At 38.4% G+C, this 21,169-nt stretch overlaps 1 protein-coding gene across 1 annotated transcript in view; it reads left to right on the top strand.

Annotated features, from left to right (window-relative positions):
• The window catches only part of MUSK (muscle associated receptor tyrosine kinase), a 90,514-nt gene extending 71,192 nt beyond the window's left edge, over positions 1-19,322 (top strand). Inside the window, exons 9-14 of the mRNA XM_046023209.1 lie at positions 3,839-4,102; positions 8,891-9,066; positions 15,173-15,374; positions 15,874-16,065; positions 17,214-17,362; positions 18,518-19,322. Of these exons, the coding sequence (XP_045879165.1) occupies positions 3,839-4,102; positions 8,891-9,066; positions 15,173-15,374; positions 15,874-16,065; positions 17,214-17,362; positions 18,518-19,200 (1,666 nt within the window). The 3' untranslated portion in view covers positions 19,201-19,322. The remainder of the gene's footprint in view (positions 1-3,838; positions 4,103-8,890; positions 9,067-15,172; positions 15,375-15,873; positions 16,066-17,213; positions 17,363-18,517) is intronic.
• The last annotated feature ends 1,847 nt before the right edge of the window (positions 19,323-21,169 follow it).

Below are 21,169 nucleotides of genomic sequence, written 5' to 3'. Positions count from 1 at the left end.
TTAGGCATAGGAAGAGATTAACAGCAGTAATAATACAGTAGAACTAGTATAACGATATACTGTAATAAAAGTTGTGAATGTGGTCTCTCAGAATATTGTACTGTACTCACCCCTCTTGTGATGATGCGAGATGAGAACATGCTTACGATGAGACAAAGTGAGGTTGAGTCGCAGGTGTTATGACCTAGTGGGAGGCTACCTGTGACCTTCCCACAGTGTGTCGGGAGAAGCAGCTTCTGCCTCTGGACTGTGGTTGACCGAGGGTGACTGAAACCAGGGAAAGCAAAACCAGGGTAAGGAGGAAGTACTGTGCCCGGGGACAGGTAGAGCTCTCTGGGGTGCCACTGCTAAGGAGGATGGGAAAACCCATGCCAGTTTCCACGGGACGCATGGGATTGCTTTAACCCAAACCAGCCCCAGGTGGCCATCTGGATATGCCCCACAAAGTACTATGTGTTCAAAGGAAATAGAGGTCTCCCTCTTAGAAACTGCGAGATCACATAGAAAAATGCCCTACTCGATGTGGTTCACACCTGTCAAAGCAGAGAGAAGTTAAGAGTAAAAAGTGTAGGGAGAATCCTTTAAATATTCAATTTAACCAAGGAAAGTGGTCTAAGTTAAAGGCGGGACTTGAGATCATATATCTGTCATTACTGCTAAAAAGAAACACTTTACAGAAAGGGAAGTCAGCCAGGTTTCATTCGTCAGGAGGCAAGAGAGGGGCTGGCTCCATGTGCAACATGAATGAGCATTTTTGGAGCCTGTCTGGCAGCCCATTCCAAAATAACCAGCATTCTGTGAACAGATCTCCATGACCTCTGCCCCACTGTTCGAAGGACCAACAGGACCAGCTGCTTCTGGTGCTATTCCACTGGCAGTTCTGAGAGCTGTGAGCAGAGGAACCCAACTGCAGCTGGACAGTTCACTTGCAAAAGATAGCAGAGGACACCAGTGGAAATTCTTTGCATTCATCTTGTCCCCCAGTTTTTGCTGTGAGCTTCTTTTAAATTTTTTTAAGCGATAGGGTTAGGAGGATGAGGGACCATGGCCCCATACACTTCCAGGTCTTGCCTCTGAAATTTGATACTATGAAAAATTAGAGGTTTATGACTCTACAAAAGAGAGGAAAAGGGAGCTGTTTAAACTCTGAAAGTGTAACTGGGCAGTCTCTGTATATGTACGTGTGTATGCATATATATATGTTATGCATGTGTGTATATGTAATACATATGTATATCCTTTATCTTGTAAAGCTGATCTTAGCATGGATACACTTCCGAAGCTAAGTCTTTAATGCTCCTAGGAACATCACAGAGGCACAGAAAAGTAATAAGAACCATATTCTTTATATTTCATGTCTTTTCCCAGCAGGGAAAGGGTTTCCACTGCTCAGAAAAGGCTACTTCTCTGCAAGCTGGCAGAAAGAAGAACCAAAATTATAAACCAATATCTCATTTCTAATCAAAACCTATTCTGCTTTTCTTTGGTCTGTTATTTTTTTTTCCTTTACATTATATAGCTAATAAATAAATGAGGACCCAGTACTATCAGGCCAATGGAGGGTGTTCCAAAGATTTTTCTAGGTCATTTATTAAGAAAGGCAGCAAACATACACAGAGAGATAGATTATTGTCAATAATCCTTATTTTTGAGGCTATTTTTATTAATTTTTCTTTTGTGCACCTTTTCTGGGATTTTCTTTTTTCTTTCTTTTTTTTTTTTTTGCTTGTATAACTAAAGGAAAAATCATGAATGTTTTTTTAATTTAAAAAATACTTATGGAAAAATAAAGAGAGCCATTCAGTGGTTAACATGTGACAGCAGAACCTGGATGAACAATTCTCAGCTCAGAGGTACTTGGGGAATATTTAACTTTTCCATGACCAAATTCTTGTGTTAAAGGAAAAGAATCCCACCTGCTTTTATCTATCTCCCCTTTATACCAAGATATTATATTAATATGTGAGACAATTTAGTAAACCAGTTTGAAGCACTTTTGATTATTAGGTATTATTCTTCGGTTTCTTAAAGTACAGCATCCTTGCCTTTCTTGAACTTTCTTAGTGTTATCACAGACCAAGATTCCCTACAAGACTGGGACATAAGCTATTTCTCTGGGTTTTTGCTGAACCTTTCTTGGCCCAAGTTTTCATGACATCTTTGGTTTCTAATGCAAGGCCTTCATTTTTAAAAGAACTACAAACTACAAGTAATGTAATAAAATGTGCATTGGCTAATCAGTAAAGGCAAGTCTGAATCAGAGGAAGATTCTATAGTATGAAGTATATTCATACTATATACTAGATACTAGAATATAGTATATTCTAAAGTATGGTGTTTCTTGGAAGTTCATCGTTTTACCTGAGTGAGCTGTATGCCATTTAATAAATTTGCTTTGAACACTGGTCAGCCATGGTTTCTAATTCAGCTTATCAATTGTTCTGATTCCAACAGGGTCTCTTAACAACTTAAGAATTTCTCACAAATTCCAATTTAATTCTCTTACCTTAAAATTGTTCATATAAAGATAATGAAATGTGGAATTTCAATAATTGTACAAATCCAAATGATAATACAACTTAGGTTTTTTGTCATTGTTAACAAAATATATGTGATGGAAAGCATAAGAATATGTTGAGAATATGTCAGTGTATACACATAATAAGTGCTCAATAAATATTTGTCAGGTGAGCATAGGAGTTATTATTATAATTGCAAGCATTCCATTAGGGGGCAGTGGGTATGTGCAGAAAGTACCAGCAGTATGTTTCCATTCTCCCTCTTATTCTCTTCAGTTGTTATGCCAGAGAAGTTTTCAACCTTATTTTTGTGCTAGTACTATACAATTTAAGTTTCTTCCTCATATATTACCCATTAACAGACGATCTGAGTTCAGAATAATTGCTTACATCACTCAACAGATTAGGCCCTTGGGGCTCTGAGTGACCAGATGACTCTCCCCAAGTCATGTGATGAAGAAAGAGCAAAGCTGAAGATCTCTTTAGCTCCTTTGAGACCCTGATCCCAAATTCCTCCTCCCTATATGGCTTTCTTTTTAAGTCTTTAATGAAATGCGGAAGATGTATGAGTGAGAGAATCTGGGTACAGGAGGTGTCACAAAGATGAGTGTGTTCCATAAAGTTCAGGGACTTCACTATCATAATACATAAACTATGTTCATAAAGCTGGGTCACCACAACTGTTATGCTCAATCATCTGTTAAATGTCACGATGTGTGTGTTTTTTTAGATGCACTTTACTTGCTGAAATCAGCTCCATTTGTAAGAAGCATAGGAAGTACCTTAACCAAGAGTAATTAAATTCTATTTATAATGTAAAATAATAAAACTACCCACATCTATTCAGTCCTTGATAGTTCCCAAAGCTTTCTACACCCATTATCACATATGACCCTCATCAGAACCCTGTGGAGCAGCTGGAGGTGGCAGGATGATAGCTGGGAAGGGAGACAGTATTCAGACAGAACAATCCGGTTAAGTTACTAGTCTAATCTACTGATGTGATGCAGAGGTGGAAATTTAAAAAATAATAGGGGCGCCTGGGTGGCTCAGTGGGTTAAAGCCTCTGCCTTCGGCTCAGGTCATGTTCCCGGGGTCCTGGGATCGAGCCCTGCATCAGGCTCTCTGCTGGGCAGGGAGCCTGCTTCCCCCCTTCCCCTGCCTGTCTCTCTGCCTACTTGTGATCTCTGTCAAATAAATAAATAAAATCTTTAAAAAAAATTTTTTTAAATAAAAATAAAAAAATAAATAATAATAAACTACCCAGACTGAATGCTAAGGAATAGCATGTGATGGAGAATGTTCATGTCTTCTTTCAGTAAACTTCAGAAAGATAACAAAGGCTACTGCGCCCAGTACAGAGGGGAGGTGTGTGATGGTGTCCTGGCCAAAGACACTCTGGTTTTCTTCAACAACTCCTACGCAGACCCTGAGGAGGCCCAAGAACTGCTGGTTCACACCGCCTGGAATGAAATGAGAGCCGTGAGCCCGTTTTGCCGGCCGGCTGCTGAGGCTTTGCTGTGCAACCACATCTTTCAAGGTTGCAACTCCGGAGCAATGCCAACTCCTATACCTGTTTGCAGGTAAAAGTTTAAAAAAAAAAAAAAAGAAAGAAAGAAAACAGTGGGAAGATTCTGTTGAATGCAAATTGGAAGAGTTTTCAAAAAAAAAAGCTGTCCCGTGCTATGAAAAGGTAGCTTTCATCCAAAATAGGAAGTAATTAATTGGACAATATTCCTGCCATGTAAATCACTGATGATATCCTAAAATACAAAGGCTCTGAACTTCTAAAAAGTGTCATAAAAGGTGTAATACTCTATTTTACTTGTTACTGTTCACATTATCATATTTATAAGTAGTTCTAGCTTTCTGTGAAATAAAAAAAAAAACAAACCCGCAAACATGGACCTAATTAGTAAGCTACACTAGAGAAGGAAAAGAAAGGTAATGTTTCAGCAGTATTTGCTGATGAATATGAGCTCTTGGTGACCATTTCAGAATATTAATTTCTATAATATGTGTATTATCTTAAAATACATTCCACCCAATGTTCTAATTTAAATACTAACATTCCTTCTCATGGTGGGGGGGAATTAATAGTTATTTCTTTAAAACCCCCATACTCTTTAAACATGGAAATTCATAACTCCATGTTTGATAGAATTATCTTGCCTTTATTTACTTCTTATGTAGGAAAGACCAGAATCAAACTGGCTTTTGAGCCAAGTAGAACAAAGTTGAAGTACTGTTTATACTGCTTTCTAGATACATGTAATCTTGGCTAACCGTCAGTTTCCTCATCTGCAAAACAGAGAGGATTAAAGGATAAGACATCCTCATGGCATATGTTAGAAACTGGATAGACACTGTTTTCTTCTGATGAAAACTACCAACATAGCACATTTCCACCTCTGTTTTGATAAAACCAGAAACTATTTAAATATTGAAATAATCATAGCACCCTGAGGTCATTAAAATAGAATGCTCTATTCCTCAACTCACTGCAAATTTTGAGGGTTTGAAGAAGTTGTAAGATGAATATAACTTGCTGTTCCTTCATTCAAGATGATTATATTTTCATCAGACATAACATCTAAGTATCTCTTGGGGAACAATCAGAATTAAAATTGAATTGTATCTTTATATGCTAGCACAAAATAAATTTATTGAGTAACTTTCCAACATGTCCTAGGCTAGCTTACATGCAAGAGCCACACACGTTCTTTTTGAGAATAATTTACCTTTTTTTTTTAGATTAAAAAAAAATCCCTTTCAATGAGATTTCAAATTTATTAGGATAGCATAATCATCTCCTAAATCTTTAAGCCGATTATAGCATACTTTAAAAAAAATTCCTTTCCTTAGAGCTTTTATCCTTCCAAGTGATTCAAAAGTCTTCAACCATTTTGCATTTCTAATTATTTCTAGTTACTTGTGAGATTTTTAAAAGCATTCTTTAAAACCATTACTCACGGTTTTCTTTTCTTTCTTTTTTTTTTTGGTTTCAGGAGTAGAATTCTGTGATTCATCACTTACAACACTCAGGGCTCCTCATAACAAGTGCCGTCCTTAATCTCCATCAGCCATCTAAATCATCCCCCACCACCTCCCTCCATCAACCCTCAGTTTGTTCTCTATCTTTACGAGTCTTGTGATTTGTCTCCCTATTTTCACCCCCCCATATGTTCACCTGTTTTATTTCTTAAATTCCACATATGCTCATGCTTTTCTAATCATAAATAGTAATTCAATACTTTGTCCAACTTTCCATGAATGACAAAGAATTTCTTTGACAAATATTTATTGAGCTTCTACTGGTCTCTAAGCACGATACTAGAGCATTTGTTTGTGGGACTTACATTCTAGCAGGAGAAGACAATGAGCAAGAGACACAATAAATAAGTAACTTATATATTACCTTAGGAGGTGTCTTGAATCACGGGAGAAGAAAAAATGAGCACCAGGTTAAAGGAGATCAGGGTGCCAAGGATGGCGGATGAAGTTGTGATTTTAAAAATAGGGTATTATCAAAAGAAAAGAAATCTTGCCATTTTCGATGACGTGGATGGAACCAGAGGGTATTATGCTTAGCAAAATAAGTCAATCAGAGAAAGACAACTATCATATGATCTCCCTGATATGAGGAAGTGGAGATGCAACATGAGGGGTTTGGGGTTAGGAAAAGAATAAATGAAACAAGATGGGATCAGGAGGGAGACAAACCATAAGAGACTCTTAATGTCTGAAAACAAACTCAGTGTGGCCGGGGAGGGGGGAGGAAGGTGGTGCGGTTATGGACATTGGGGAGGGTATGTGCTATGGTGAGTGCTGTGAAGTGTGTAAACCTGGCGATTCACAGACCTGTACCCCTGGGGCTAATAATACATTATATGTTTATAAAAAAATTTTTTTTAATTAAAAAAAATAGGGTGTTGAGGGTAGGCCTAATTAAGTTAAGCATAATTTTACTGAAGACTCCACACTTGGTCTTTGAAAATTTTATCTGGAATTATAAACCAGGTTAGTATTATCAACTGTGCTTTATCTGCCAATGATCAATTTCTAGACCATTATTTTTAGCTTTTACACTTGATTACATAATCATATATACAACCACCTGGTGTAGATCTGTTACTTATCCCTGATGCTCACTGTCATTCATATCATAGAAAATCTTTTTCTTAAATTCTCTATTTTTATTCATCTCTTGTTCAGCTGGAGTAGGTATTTTTTCAGATTACACGTAAAAAATTTTTTATCATAATCTTATGAGTGTATGTGTGTTTCTATTTAAGTCTTGTGTTACATTTAATTTTCCTGAAAATCTTACGCACTCTAATTGTTTTTTGGCTCTGCTGTAATGAAAAACATATAAGGCAATCCTGAATTTTGTTCCTTTGGAGGGAATATTTTCTCTTGCCAAATGGTGGGAGGATTATTTTTTCATCTTTTAAATTAAAAATATTTGTAAAATTCATCTGGGAGTAATCCTCTTTTCATTATTTTCTTTCAATAATGCAAAAATAATGGACAATGTACCTTAATTAGCAGGTTTACATCATTTTTGTCCCAAAAATATTTTCTTTTAGTATATCTTTGAATATTTTCTATTTCTTACATACTCTAGTTTTCTTATGGGGAAACATTATCTGTACGCTGGATTTCTTGCCGGCTCTTCCCCCTCAGCTGTCTCCTCACATATTTTCACTCTATTTTCACCATATTTTCTTCTGTCTGCATTCAGTTCAGACTTGTCAAGTTTTCCTGTTATTTGTCCAATGTCTTGCAGTGCCATTTCTTTATGGTTTTTAATGACAATTTTAAGTCTTTTGGTGTCCCTTTCACTTCTTTGTGGTCTTTACTTTTAGTTGCTACTATGTTCAAGTTAACTTAGTTTTCAGTTATTTTACATTTCATCCTGATTTTTTTCCCCTGTGAAAAACTCTTCTATAGAGGTCATCTTTAATACACATCAATGAAAACAAAGCAGAACAAACAAAAATTTTTCTCACGTGTTTTGCTTAAGATAAAAAAATAACTTTCCAGTGTTATTTGCTTCCTCCACATAATGTGGACCACAGAATTTTTTTCACCTGCCCCACATTATTTTTGTTCAGTCTAACAGTGCTGTATGAATGCAGGAAGTTGTGTTTGTGTGACCTAAGGGTGGGACCCAGGCATAAGAAGAAGCAAGCTAAGCAATACTCCTCTGCTTCTTCAAGTTCTCGGAAGCCTTGAAAGCCCCACAGCTCTCCCTTCCATTACAGAGACATCAAAAATTCTAAATCCTATTGTTGTTCTTATGACCACATTGTATCCCATCACATTCATATGCACGGCCCTTTCATTCCACACATGTTCAGTTGGCCCATATTGACAGGTGGCTGCCCAGAAAAGTGGCAGTGTCGGCATGAGTATTTTTAAAAAGACACCATTGGGACATATATATGTCCCAATGCATATGCATACACACACACACACACACACACACACAATTTCCTCCTCTCTGAATCCTTTAGATTCTGAATGAGCAACACTGCTATTATCTCTAATTTCTTTAATATTCTTTAATTTCCTTTTATTTTTAATCCCAAATATTTTAATTTGGAGTTAACCAGTTTTTTTTCTATGTCATCTATCCTATTTTCTATAGGATAAGCTTAAACAAATATCATGCACAAAATTCTCATTAGTCCAACTAGTCTTTCTTCAGCCTCTCCACTTGTAATAAAACACATGGATGAACATAACGTTTTATATTTAAGTAGACTAAATTACTCTGGCTTTCTCAAACAGAAGCGCACACAGCCACGGGCTAGGAGGCAGCTTCTCCCCAAGGCTAAGGTGGGCTCACATGCCCTCCAGTAACCCAACAGGAAGGCGATGTTCTTCCCTTTTCGTGCACAAAATATGCAGAGGTGCCAACTGTGCTCCTCAGTCCCTGCCCATTAGCCCTGAGATAACAGGAAAATCTCTCAGGCTTGAAACTGACTGACAATGACCTATGACGTTTATTATGCAGGTTTTTAAAACTCTATGTACCTTGTTTCTGTCCCTTTGTATTTATTTTCACATGAATTTGAGAGAATGCATATTAGGGATTCCTCATCTGTTACCTTCTGAACTTCACAATTCTTCTCCCCTAGGAGCATTAACTACACTTTGAAAACAAAACAAGATAGCGTTTCATCTCAGGGATAATATGCTATCCTTCATAAAGTCTCCAATTATTTACAATAAAAGGAAACTCTCAAAAACACTTTTGCAAGAACAGTGATGATGTTTTAAAAATACGGAATCTAGGCTCTGCCACAAATTTGACCTTGACGTGCTATGATTCATCAAGTTTTGTTCTCCATAAAATATTTTAGAGAATACTGCCTGGCAGTAAAGGAGCTCTTCTGTGCAAAAGAATGGCCGGCAATGGAAGAAAAGACTCACAGAGGACTCTACAGATCTGGGATGCACCCACTCTCCATGCCAGATTGCTACAAGCTTCCCAGCATGCACTGGGACCACACGGCCTGCACCAGACTGCCATATTTAGGTAACAGAGCTCTCTCAAGACTTTAGAGCTTAAGACAAATCTATTATTTTGAAGAAGCTAAGCTGTGAACTGAAATCTCCCAATATTTCTAGGCATTTCTAATGTATTTTTTGAGTTCTGCCCTTTTCAGATACGTAATTACAGAACACTGCTGTCTATTCTAATTACCCACATTAGCATTGGGTTTAATTTCATTTGTTTGAAAAGAAATTAAGGAGCACTTTTAACTGCTGCTCAAGATCTTATTTCGTAACAAGAGCTTGTAACATTTTTTGGAATGTGCAGAGAAAAGGCTAAGAAACCTCATATTGTGTCAGATGAGTGGAATAAAAGAATAAAGTCCCCCTTCTGAGCCAGCAAAGCAGATTTCTAAGCATGCAAAAATAAGCCACATGGCTGAAAATGCTGATCTCACAAAACAAAGCTGAATCTCTGCATGTTGTTTAATGAACTTCGTGTGGAAGGAATGATGTTGTTAGCCCTAACAGCTGGTTTAATTTCAATGACACAATCCTTTCTCATTCAAATGCAAAGAATGTTTTCCAGTTGTATATTGAAAAACTGAAAGGGAACTCACATTTCTTAGCACTCTCTCACAGAATATGTGAGGTTATCTGGATGCTCATTTAAAACAAATTTTTATCCTTTCCCCCTCAGATTATAAAAAGGAAAACTTAACAAGTAAGTAATTTTGTTTGTGCCCTTGAACCCTTATGTGTATGTAATTGGATTCGTGCATGCGTATTTACACTCATACTTAGGGAACAGAATGTACGGCCCCCTCAAAGGCTTTTTTTTGCTAAACTTACTGGCGTAAAACATGAAGGAAGATCATCAGAAATTTCAGCTGACAGCTCCTAATTAGGCAATAAAGAGCACTGTATTTACTAAATGATACAAATAATGTCCCCTACCCCAAGGTTATAACTTGCTTGATCCTTTCTATGGCTACAAAGTAAGCCAAACTGAAAATGTCACCTTTTGATTTTACATTTTTGATTTTCATAACATCTAATTATTTACAGATGAAAACAAATATTTATTTGTTCTTTGAGCCAATTCATGATCCTCATTTGTGACAACAGATCTTTCTTTTGGAAGATAGGTGTTAAGACAGCTAATTTCTAGCATAAAGTTTCCAGGGTCAAACCGAACAGTTTTAAAACTGGGTGCTTCAAAATCCCTAGGGAAGAATTCAAGAATGTTGCTTGGAAAGAGATGTCCTAGACACAAAGTTGTATCTGAGGATGCTTTAACCTACCAGAATGCAGAAATCTTCAGAATAAAACTAGAAAAGTTTTCATGTCAATTAACTTCCTCTGATTTGAGTGATCTAAGGTTTAAATCATAATAATTTCCTGTGATCTGTCTTTGGGGCCTGACTGCCTCTGCACCTGGCTGAGAGCCAGGCCTTGATTTTTCCAGCTTCCTTCAAGGACTGAGACTTAGAGTATTAAAAGAAAGAATGCTACTGGTCTCACCTGAATGGCTCGGTGTTAATAAACAATAGCAGCATGGGAACCCTAACAACCTATTACTCTGGAAGCCTGTCAAATTGTTATTTCCAAACAGAAGGAATGAAAAAGAAATGTTTCGATTCTTTGTCATACAAGCAGCTGGAGTTTAGTTTGACTGGACCTTTAATTGGTGACTGTGGTCTTTGATATCCCTTGATTGTTTACTCATTCATCCATCCAGGCATTCACTCCACTGTGTGGAAGGTGCTTACCTTCAGTCTTAGACTAAACACGAACACACACACAAAATCCCTATTTCTGCCTCGTATACTGTTTCTAAAAAAATTGTGAACAGCATAAATTAGTTACAAAAAACCAATTCCCTATTCTTAGAAACCTAGTTTTATGAAATCTTTGGTACCTGTAAGAAAATGAACTGCAAATGTCATCAGTGGATCATTTCACTTAGCCACGTCATGGGGAACATCTAAAACCATGCTCCCTGATTAAATGCAGTTATTATTGAAGAAATCGGCTCCGGCCTTTAAGGTAGGTTGATAGCTAAGCAAAGAAGGCATCTTGACTAGATAGAGTGTCCCATATTTTATGGAGTGTATAAAGCCCTCAAATATTTTTTAACCAGTGCACTTTGAAGGGTGATGGAAGGGTTTTTTTGTTTTATTTTTTTGCTTGAACACACACAGTAGAATTTCAGTAGTTTTCATTTCTATAATTTTTCTTTTTGCTGAGATGAAGTATGTTTTTGAGCTTGTAATGTCTTTGTACTATTTGCTTTGTCTCTTTAGCAGGCATTTCAATATTCCTGAATTCAGCAGAGCTGTACGCACTTTGTTTTTCCTCAGATGGGTTTATGGGTGACAGTCTCTGCCTCCCAGCTGATCTTCAGATTAGCTTTCTCTCACCTGAAGAGCCGAAAGCTGTATCAGCTGGACACATTCTTGAGTGACATTTCTCTTCCGTCAGTAATCTATAGATGTGATTTCACTCTTTTCTAGCTTCTCATTTTGAAAATGATCAGTCGTCTGATAGGAGTCTGGTTACTTTTTCCTATAAGCAATTTGCTGCTTCTGTTTAGAAAGAAACTTGGGAGATTTTTCTCTTTATCCTTATTATCTGCCTGGTGGAAATCCTCTATAATGGTGTGTTACTGAACATCTCTTTCCAACTCTGGAGAGTTCAGGCTGCAGGCAGGCAGATGATCTTTCTAAAGCAAAAAGCTGATCACCCTACTCCACTGATGCTAGTCCCACCATGATTCTCCCCATTTACGGCAGGGCAAAGTCCAAACTACCTACCTTGGCATGCAAGGCCTTTGACGACCCAGACCTGATCTCTGCAGCCCTACCTACACACACTCCCCAAGTCAACAAGGAAGCTTTTAGGTGCACTTTTAGGAAAGCACCACATCTGCTTGGTTTGGACCCTGAGATATGCTATTCCATCTTTGTGGAATACTCCCTAGCTCCCTGCCCCCCCGCCTTTCCTCCTGCTCCACCCCATACATATTCCTTCAACTGGGTATTCCCTAGTCAACCTTTACACTTAATTTAAAATTACTGATTTTAGAAAACCTACCTAGTATGTCGACCTGGAGCTGAGCTACTGCTGGATGTTCAGTAGCTTATCAGTCTTAAAAGACTTCTTACATTCTATTATAATTATCAATTTACTAATTGTTCCCCAGCTAAACACTTGAACACGAAGACTTGTCAGGTCCACCACAGTATTCTTGACACCCTACATCAATGTTAACTTAGTGAATACATTAACACATGGATGAATGAGTGAATAAAAATTCCCCTGATGTGATAAAATCAGTGAGAAGAAAAAGACAAAAAGAAGGAGACCTAGATTGATAATTTGGATCCAAAGAGATAATCGGTCACTAGGGAAGGTCACAGCAAATAGATCAGTAGCAATAAACAAGGAATAACAGAACTATCCAGAAAGGAAGGTATAATTAAATCAATGAAGCAAAATTATTACTCAACAATGCCAACTTCTGCATTTTGAAAATAAATCTTACTAAGTCTTCATGGATTAATCTCTATGTCTGACATATTTTTTTAAAGATTTATTTATTTTGGTAGGGGACAAAGGGAAAAGGAGAGAGACTCTGAAGCAGATCTCCTGCTGAGCATGGAGCCCTATCTCACAATCCCGAGATCATAACCTGAGGGGAAATCAAGAATCAGGCACTTAACTTGCTAAGCCATCTAGGCGCCACATGTCTGATATTTTTGATAAAAAAATTATCCCTATATTTACTAATGAGATTACACAACCAATTTTGCAAATTACATTACATTCCCTCATCTGTTAAATATGGTTTGAACCGCTCTGTAAAATCCAGATACAAAAACAGTCACCTCTTCCTGTCTTTCAATGCTTGCTCCTACTTATTATTAGCAGAAAGTTTAGCTTTCCAATTTAAGCCCCCCACCCCACCCATCTTGGGTTAATTTAAAAAAAGAAAAAAAAAGCCTTCATATGACTGAGTCCAAAGAAAGTCAATTTGGCTTTCAAGCTGATCATAAAGGAATCTAGGAAGTCAAAGTCCACCGCTGTGATACCTGATGAGAAATACTGTCACTGTTCCTGCACAAATGCCCTGCTGAGCTCATCTTCCAGTTCCAGTGCCTGAGCTGATGGTCTTCCTGCCACAGCAGTGACCTAACTTGGGTCTCCACAGTCTCTAAAACCAGTTGCTAGCCATTGGTGCTCAGACCATAGAAAATGTCTCCATTCCTACATTAAAAGTCATCCAATGGGCACCCCTTATAATCTCTGCCTACTTGTCATCACTTTTATTAAGCATCCCATTTATAATGCCTTTAGGCATCTACTGTAATAAAAGCTTTCTTTTGACTTTGGGATGTGCTGTATTAGTATATTTCCTTATATCAAACATATTCTTTTACTATATTGCAGCCAATTGCTAACACTTCATTTAGGATTTTTTTAAAATCTAATTCCTTAATCTATGTATGCATTTTTCCCTGTGCTAACACTGCCAGGCTGTGATGTTAGTATTTATAACTTTCTAAAATAATTTGATAGATTTTTCTCTTATTGGAACATTTTATAAGATCTGGAAATTTAATCTCTTCCAAGACCAAAAGAATGTATCCTTAATTCTATAATGACTTTTAAACTTCCTGGTTATGACTAACTTCAGATTTTCTGATTTTTCAAATTTGGTAATATGGTCCTATCATTTTTCTAAAGATTTAAAAAATGTAACTACACAATTACATATTACTGCATTTTTATTTCAATCTACTGTAATAACTCCTTTACCATTCCGAATTTCATGTTTGTGCCTTTCTTGTCTTTTAAAAATTAAAATTCCACTGATAACTGATAAATGTAAGACCAAATATTGACCTCTTTTTAAATTCTAGCATTTGTGGTATGTGTATTCTAACTTATTAATTTCTGCTTGTACATGGTTGTTACTTTATCAGCTACTTTTCTCTGTTCTCTGTAGTTTTTGTTTCTTTTTCCAAGTCTTGAGTTAAATATCTAGCTCATTCAATTTCATCCTTTTGATCTAATGGAGAAAGATAACTCTCTGAGTTTACCACTGAACTTCCCTTTGGCCAAAGCTCATATGCCCTATCAGGAAGTTGTTTTTGAACCTGTCACTATGGCTACTTTTTACTCTTTGAGTGAAAAGTTATTGAATTGTTTTTTAGATGTCCTAATGGATTTTACTTAGTCTACTGTTAATTGCATTTTAGTCAAAGAATAAATCCACATAATTTCTGCTTTTGAAAACTGAGATTTACTTTTGTGTCTTGACCAAAGATCATGTCTGTCAGTATTCCGCAAATATTTGAAAATAGGGTTTATTCTCTCCATGTCAGGTACGAGGTACACTGTTTGCTATTAGAACATTCTTGTCAATTTTATTGGATACTCTGTACCCATGTTTTTGTCTTTACTCAATCAATTAAAAGAATATAAAATATAAATTAATAGGGTTGTTTATTTTTAATAGATACACAGAGGACTTTACACTCTACAGAGTGATACAAACATGGCATCATTTGGTTTCCAGAGTAATACAGATTTTGCCTTGTCTTCATATTTGCATGGACCTTTTTAATGAAAGTTTGACAAGAGCTCAATTTTTGGATGAATTCACTTCTCATTTGTGTCCTTATATTTCCACTCTTCATCTTCTTCTATTATTTTTGTTTTCTTGTAAAACAGTAAATGTAATAAAAAGCTCAGCTTTAGACGATCCTGACCACAATTTCATGAAATTATTTCATTTAATAACTTAATTAGGTCCGTAATTGTTGTCAGGTCATAAACAACATGATGCAATTTAAGGAGCACTAGCCCAGGATCTGCATTTGTCTTGGGAAAATTGGTTCCTTTCTCTGGGTCTCATCTTTAAAATTCTGTGATTCTGTAAGCTGGACTGACAGCTGGATCTCTGGATTTTTACACTTGGCCTTTAGAAATATATAACCAGGGAGAACCTGGTCCACGAAACCACACTCTGAAAATTAAATTTAGTTTACTAAATTTGCTTGAATTTAGTGAAGATTGCTTGAATGCAAAGACTGCTTCTTAAAAGTTTAAGAATGAATGAAAAGAATTTTGTTTACTTACAGCATTCCCACCCATGACGTCCTCAAAGCCGAGCATGGACATTCCAGACTTGCCTTCCTCTTCCTCTTCCTCGTTCTCTGTCTCACCTACATACTCCATGACTGTAATAATCTCCATCATGTCCAGCTTTGCCATATTTGTGTTTCTTACTGTGACTACTCTTTATTGCTGCCGACGACGAAAACAATGGAAAAACAAGAAAAGGTGAGATTCTAATGTAAGCTAACCACATGTAGTAATGTTTTAAAACCTACAAACTGAATATTGGAATTGGGGGCAGGAGGAGGAATATATATAACACTGCGTCTCTTTATGACATCCATTGCCTTCCCTTAAGATGAAGCAACCCACCATGATCTTTAAAAATATCAGTAACTTTCTGCATAGGATCACATGTCCTAAGGTTAATTTTTTCACAGCAATAATTTGGAAGAATATGGCCATTCTTGCTCCCCATCTGCCCCCACTCCCTAGGCCCACTGCCATGCCAGATTGGATAGTGACAAAATTCCTAAGAAAAGGTACCTTCTGACTCCCAGACAAAAGAAAGTATTTCTTGCTCTAAAACTGAAGGATCTTCGGCTGCCTTGGTATAATTTGTTTTGTCTCCTCCTAACATCGTATCTCTTTAAAACCCAAGCCCGAGTACAAAGATCTCACCTGATCCTGAGTTTATCACTGGTCTTCCCTGTCTTACTTGCAGAGAATCGGCAGCAGTAACCCTCACTACTCTTCCTTCTGAGCTTCTGCTAGACAGACTTCATCCCAACCCCATGTACCAGAGGATGCCCCTCCTTCTGAATCCCAAATTGCTCAGCCTGGAATACCCAAGGAATAACATTGAATATGTGAGAGATATTGGAGAGGGAGCATTTGGAAGGGTCTTTCAAGCAAGGTAAAGTTACCCATATGAAAAATCTTGCCACGGAAATATGTTGTGTCTAAAAAGATACCAGACCACTACCTTGATGCCTAGGTTGCATGTGTAATAATTATTATCAAATAATTCTTCACATCATTAACCTCTTTTGACTGAGTACTATACTTTGAATCTCAATAATTTTTCCTCTCTGATGAAAAACAGGGCTGGGTAGGAGAGAATCTTCATGTATGTAGTGTTCAAATTATGAACAATTAGCAAAGCTTAATTTTATTTCCTTTTCAGAAAATAATTTTATCGTACATTTTAATCATAATTTCTTGCATTGTTTTTAGTGACCGTAAATTTTACTTCTCTTCCATTTTCTATTGCTATTTTCTCCATTTAAAATTTTCTTTGAACCAGTATTTCCATTTAAGAATTCAGAGCCTGACATGTGTAGATATTAAATAGATGTCCACAGAATGGCAAAGCAGAAAAGGCGGAAAATAATGTAAAAATTCCAGAAAACAATGAGCTCAGGGAAAGAGTATGTATAAGGGCCAAGTCTAGCCCATTTATTGCCTCTGTGTGAACTGGAAGGAAATGCCCTTTCTCACTGTGGCTCACAGACACACAGCTGGGCCACAGAATGTGGACTTGGTTTTAATCACCAATTGTCATTTTGTCCTGGTGTTCTTGGGCAGGACATAACCTTACTGTCACTCATAGTAGCCCTCCTATGGAGGTTACATGATTAATGAAGATCTCACACATATACTCATGGGGAACCAAAAATATGCAAAGGCACCACTTTAGATTTCAAAAGGCTATAAAGATGAGTAAGCCATTGTCCCTGCCATCCAGGAATTTAGATTCTGGCCAGAGATGAAGGGTTTAGGACAGTAATGACAATCTCATTGGATCTGTGTACTTCAGGATTCCCGACATTTACAAATAATGCATTTTTCAAACAACCTGTGTTGAAAACAGTCCCAGTGATTTTTATTAATTGGCATCAAAAAGGTTTAAGTACAGTCTACTCTTGCCACCTTTTTTTTTGATTCTGTGGCTCTGGGAAAGGCTGCAAAAGTGGAAGGAATATATATGAATGTGTGTAGATGAATGTGAATACGTGTATGCTCCTGATCGTTGATCTCTTCCTATATAAATGTATCTCTCAGGGCTCCGGGCTTACTTCCCTATGAACCTTTCACAATGGTGGCAGTGAAGATGCTCAAAGAAGAAGCCTCAGCAGACATGCAAGCAGACTTTCAGAGGGAGGCAGCCCTCATGGCAGAATTTGATAACCCTAATATTGTGAAACTCTTAGGTATGAAAATATAAAAGAGGAAATGTGTTGCATTTATTGAAATTATTTAAATTTATTGCAAAATGGAGTCTTTCCAAGTTTCCCTCCTTCATCCTACACTTGTGCCTTTTCCTTTATTTCTTCATCAGAGGGACATCTCTGTTCCTTCCCATATAATATTTTTTGCACCAGGGAATGGAACATTGTATTAAATAACTGATGTCAAAAAATTGTTTTAATTGCTCATAAAAATATGTTATCATTTCTTAATTTGTCTCTCTAGAATCTATAAATATACTGATTGCTAAATCCCTGGAATTAAAAACCAGCCCCCAAATAAAAAAGCCAAGATAATGGTATTCATTATTTCTCTTCCTTTTTGAACAGAGACTTCTAATTTTTGCCTGAAAACAGAATCCTAGATTCCATAATCTATTTTTAAGGTGATGTGAAGTTGTGAAACCCAAATGATTTAATATTTCAAGGTGTCTCATTTCTCTCTCAAATACAGCAAGAATTTAAAATTTGCAAATGTTCTCCTGGCACTAAATCTGAGACTCTATATGCACATTTTTTTTTCTTTCTAGAACAAACATTGTAAAACAAAAACTGTAAATTTTGAAATGTCTCACTGAGTACTTCACCTAAGATTTTTGCCATTGTTTTTGTCATCCTTTCCAAAGTTCATACATCTTACCCACCTTCTCCACAGAAGTAGAAGAAAGACAGAACATCACATGTTCAAAACAAGCATCCATTCCTAAATTCACTCACCAAATGCGTATCGAGCACTTGCTGTGCCAGATACCCGGCAGGTGTGTGGGATGTAAAAGAGTAAGACATGATTTCTGCTTTCAAAGCGCTAACAGGTTGGAGGAGAAACCTCAAACAAACAGATGATTGTCATAGGATGGCAGGCCCTAAACTGAGAGAAGGAAAAATCTGATCAGTAAGGCTGGAAGCCAAGGCCTTCTAGCGGGAGTGACAGATAAAATGAACCTTAAGGAAAATAGGGGATGTGTGACCAGACTGATGGGGTCAGGGTTGGGCTGTGATGCTGTCCAAAGAAGGCCAGGGCCCCCTATTTTCCAACCTTGGTCACTGGCTGTCGGAGCGCTCCTCGTGAAGAGCCACGGTAGACACCCCGCCTAACAAGACGCATGATTTCGGTTGCAGGTGTGTGTGCGGTCGGGAAGCCCATGTGCCTGCTCTTCGAATACATGGCCTACGGTGACCTCAATGAGTTCCTCCGCAGCATGTCCCCGCACAGCCGGTGCAGCCTCAGCCACGGCGACCTGTCCGGGGGGGCCCAGGCGTCCAGCCCTGCCCCGCCGCCCCTCTCCTGCGCCGAGCAGCTCTGCATCGCCAGGCAAGTGGCCGCTGGCATGGCTTACCTCTCCGAGCGCAAGTTTGTGCACCGGGACCTGGCCACCCGGAACTGTCTGGTGGGTGAGAACATGGTGGTGAAAATCGCCGACTTCGGCCTGTCCAGGAACATCTACTCGGCGGACTACTACAAAGCCAATGAAAATGACGCCATCCCCATCCGCTGGATGCCCCCCGAGTCCATCTTCTACAACCGCTACACCACCGAGTCGGACGTGTGGGCCTACGGCGTGGTGCTGTGGGAGATCTTCTCCTACGGCCTGCAGCCCTACTATGGCATGGCCCACGAGGAGGTCATCTACTACGTGCGCGACGGCCACATCCTCGCCTGCCCCGAGGACTGCCCCCTGGAGCTGTACAACCTGATGCGCCTGTGCTGGAGTAAGCTGCCCGCCGACAGGCCCAGCTTCCCCAGCATTCACCGCATCCTGCAGCGAATGTGCGAGAGGGCGGAGGGAACGGTGGGCGTCTGAGAGCGGACCGCTGCCCAGAGCAACACCACAGTGCCCGCTACGACTCTCTTGGAGGCCCCGGCAACACCGCCCCCCGGCCCCAGCTGGGAAGGAATGCTGGCGGACTCCGGGAGCATGCGCAGTCTGTGTCCCGGCCAGAACCGAGCCTGCGCAGAACTCACGCGGAAGACCGACGCGTGCCCAGTGCACCCCTGCCGAGGCAACCTGGAGCCTGATGTGCGAGGGGTCGATGGCGTCCTCTTCGGTCCCTGAGTTAGCTGGCGGCAGACTCAGACTCTGCTGCATTAAATTTTAATACGAGATGTGATGCAGAGCTTCATTTTGAATAGAGTTAATTCCCGTCCATTATGAAAGTAGTGTCTCTTCCTGGAAGACATTTAGGTCAAGTACGGAAAACTGAGAAGGAAAAAACATTGTCTCCCCACCCGAAGATGGGTGCTGGTGGTTTTTTTTTTTTCTTTATTGAATTTCTTTCTCGCATTTATGAGTAATTTTATATTTGTTTGTATTCTACAGAGTTGTGGTATACTTTATTGAGAGAGGGCTTCTAAGGAATAAAATGATAAATCAGTAAGGCTGTGTTCTTACTGTGATTTTTAAATTTCCTTTTCTGTCTTTGTGTTGCTTCTCCTATGGAAGTTTTTCTTTCTCTATGCCCTCGTCATAAATACCATCTGCTTATTTTATTACTACAGTTTTTCTGAAAAGACTTTTTGTGTCTCATTTACCTTTTTCTTTGAAATTTTTATTGGTATCTTTCCTTCACTTTATTTCTTTCACTTTCCACGAAAGTCCTTCTTTCGTTATTTAACTTTTTTTTTCTTTTTACTCATATATGCAACAAATACCCTGACAGACATAATAACTTTTAAAGTAACACTGTAGACTGATACGTATATAACTTCTGCAAAGTAATACCATTTTCTTCTGGACATGCTTCTGAAGCTACGCATTTCAAATTTGACATTCATTAATTTATTGCCACAGTCTATTAAATCTCTTAAACCATAGTTTATGAGATGTCACAAGATGGTCTTGTGGCTCTGAGTTATTTAAAACAATGTTTTTGTGCATTCTTTTTTTTTTTGACAGAAACCAATTCCATAGGCAGTAGAATTAATGTAGTGTTATTTATCAACTTTCTGTAGGACTATTAACCCAATCCTGTTACATTTTTATTGTTAAAACAAACAAACAAAAAATAAAAACAAAAAACCTCTGGCACTCAGATCCCAGGTACACAGATTCTTCAGAGGACTTCCACATGATAACATCTTTTTCTAAGCTCAACTTGAATAATATGAATTTGTTTAGGAAATTACATGAGCCCAGATTTTCTGAAAAGCAAATAAACAGGGTCAAGAAAATAACCGTATCTACTGCAGACCAACTTACTAATTCAAACTAATTGGTAGTTTGGACAATGGGGAAATGGTCTGAATTCTTAAAAGTAGATTTTCAGCCATCTGCTGGAAGAAGCCACCTGAAATCTCCAAATCTGCCTCTACACAACAACTTGTCCTCTTTGCTGGAAAACCTGCCCTTTCTTGCCCATAGCCCCTCCAGGCAACCAATACAAAAATATAGAAATTATCCTGGACTTTGCCCTCTTCTTCACCCCTGACAGTCTATCAGTTTTACTTTCCAAAACCCTCCTGCTCATATCCCTTGCCTTTCAATCCAACTGCCCATTACTCAGACTCTATCCCAACCTTCCTTCCATTTCAGTGCCAGCTGGATTCCATGGCTAGAACAACATGAGGACATGCTCATTCCGAGTTCTGATTCATCAATAGAGAAGTCAGAATTCAGGACAGAGACCCAGAGAGGTGCTTTGGATCAAAGTCAGGATTGTAAGTCCAAAATTAAGACAGTCATTCAAAGAGCTAGTTGAAGAATAAGATCGCAGTCTGTGTCCTAAACAAGAGGCCAAGAGGCCAATAAAGCAGAAAAGCTGGAGAGGCCCAGG

Source organism: Meles meles, chromosome 11, assembly GCF_922984935.1.
Source record: "Meles meles chromosome 11, mMelMel3.1 paternal haplotype, whole genome shotgun sequence".
NCBI lineage: Eukaryota > Metazoa > Chordata > Mammalia > Carnivora > Mustelidae > Meles > Meles meles.
Note: the sequence above shows the minus strand (reverse complement) of the source record. Positions and strands in the feature narration are given on the sequence as shown.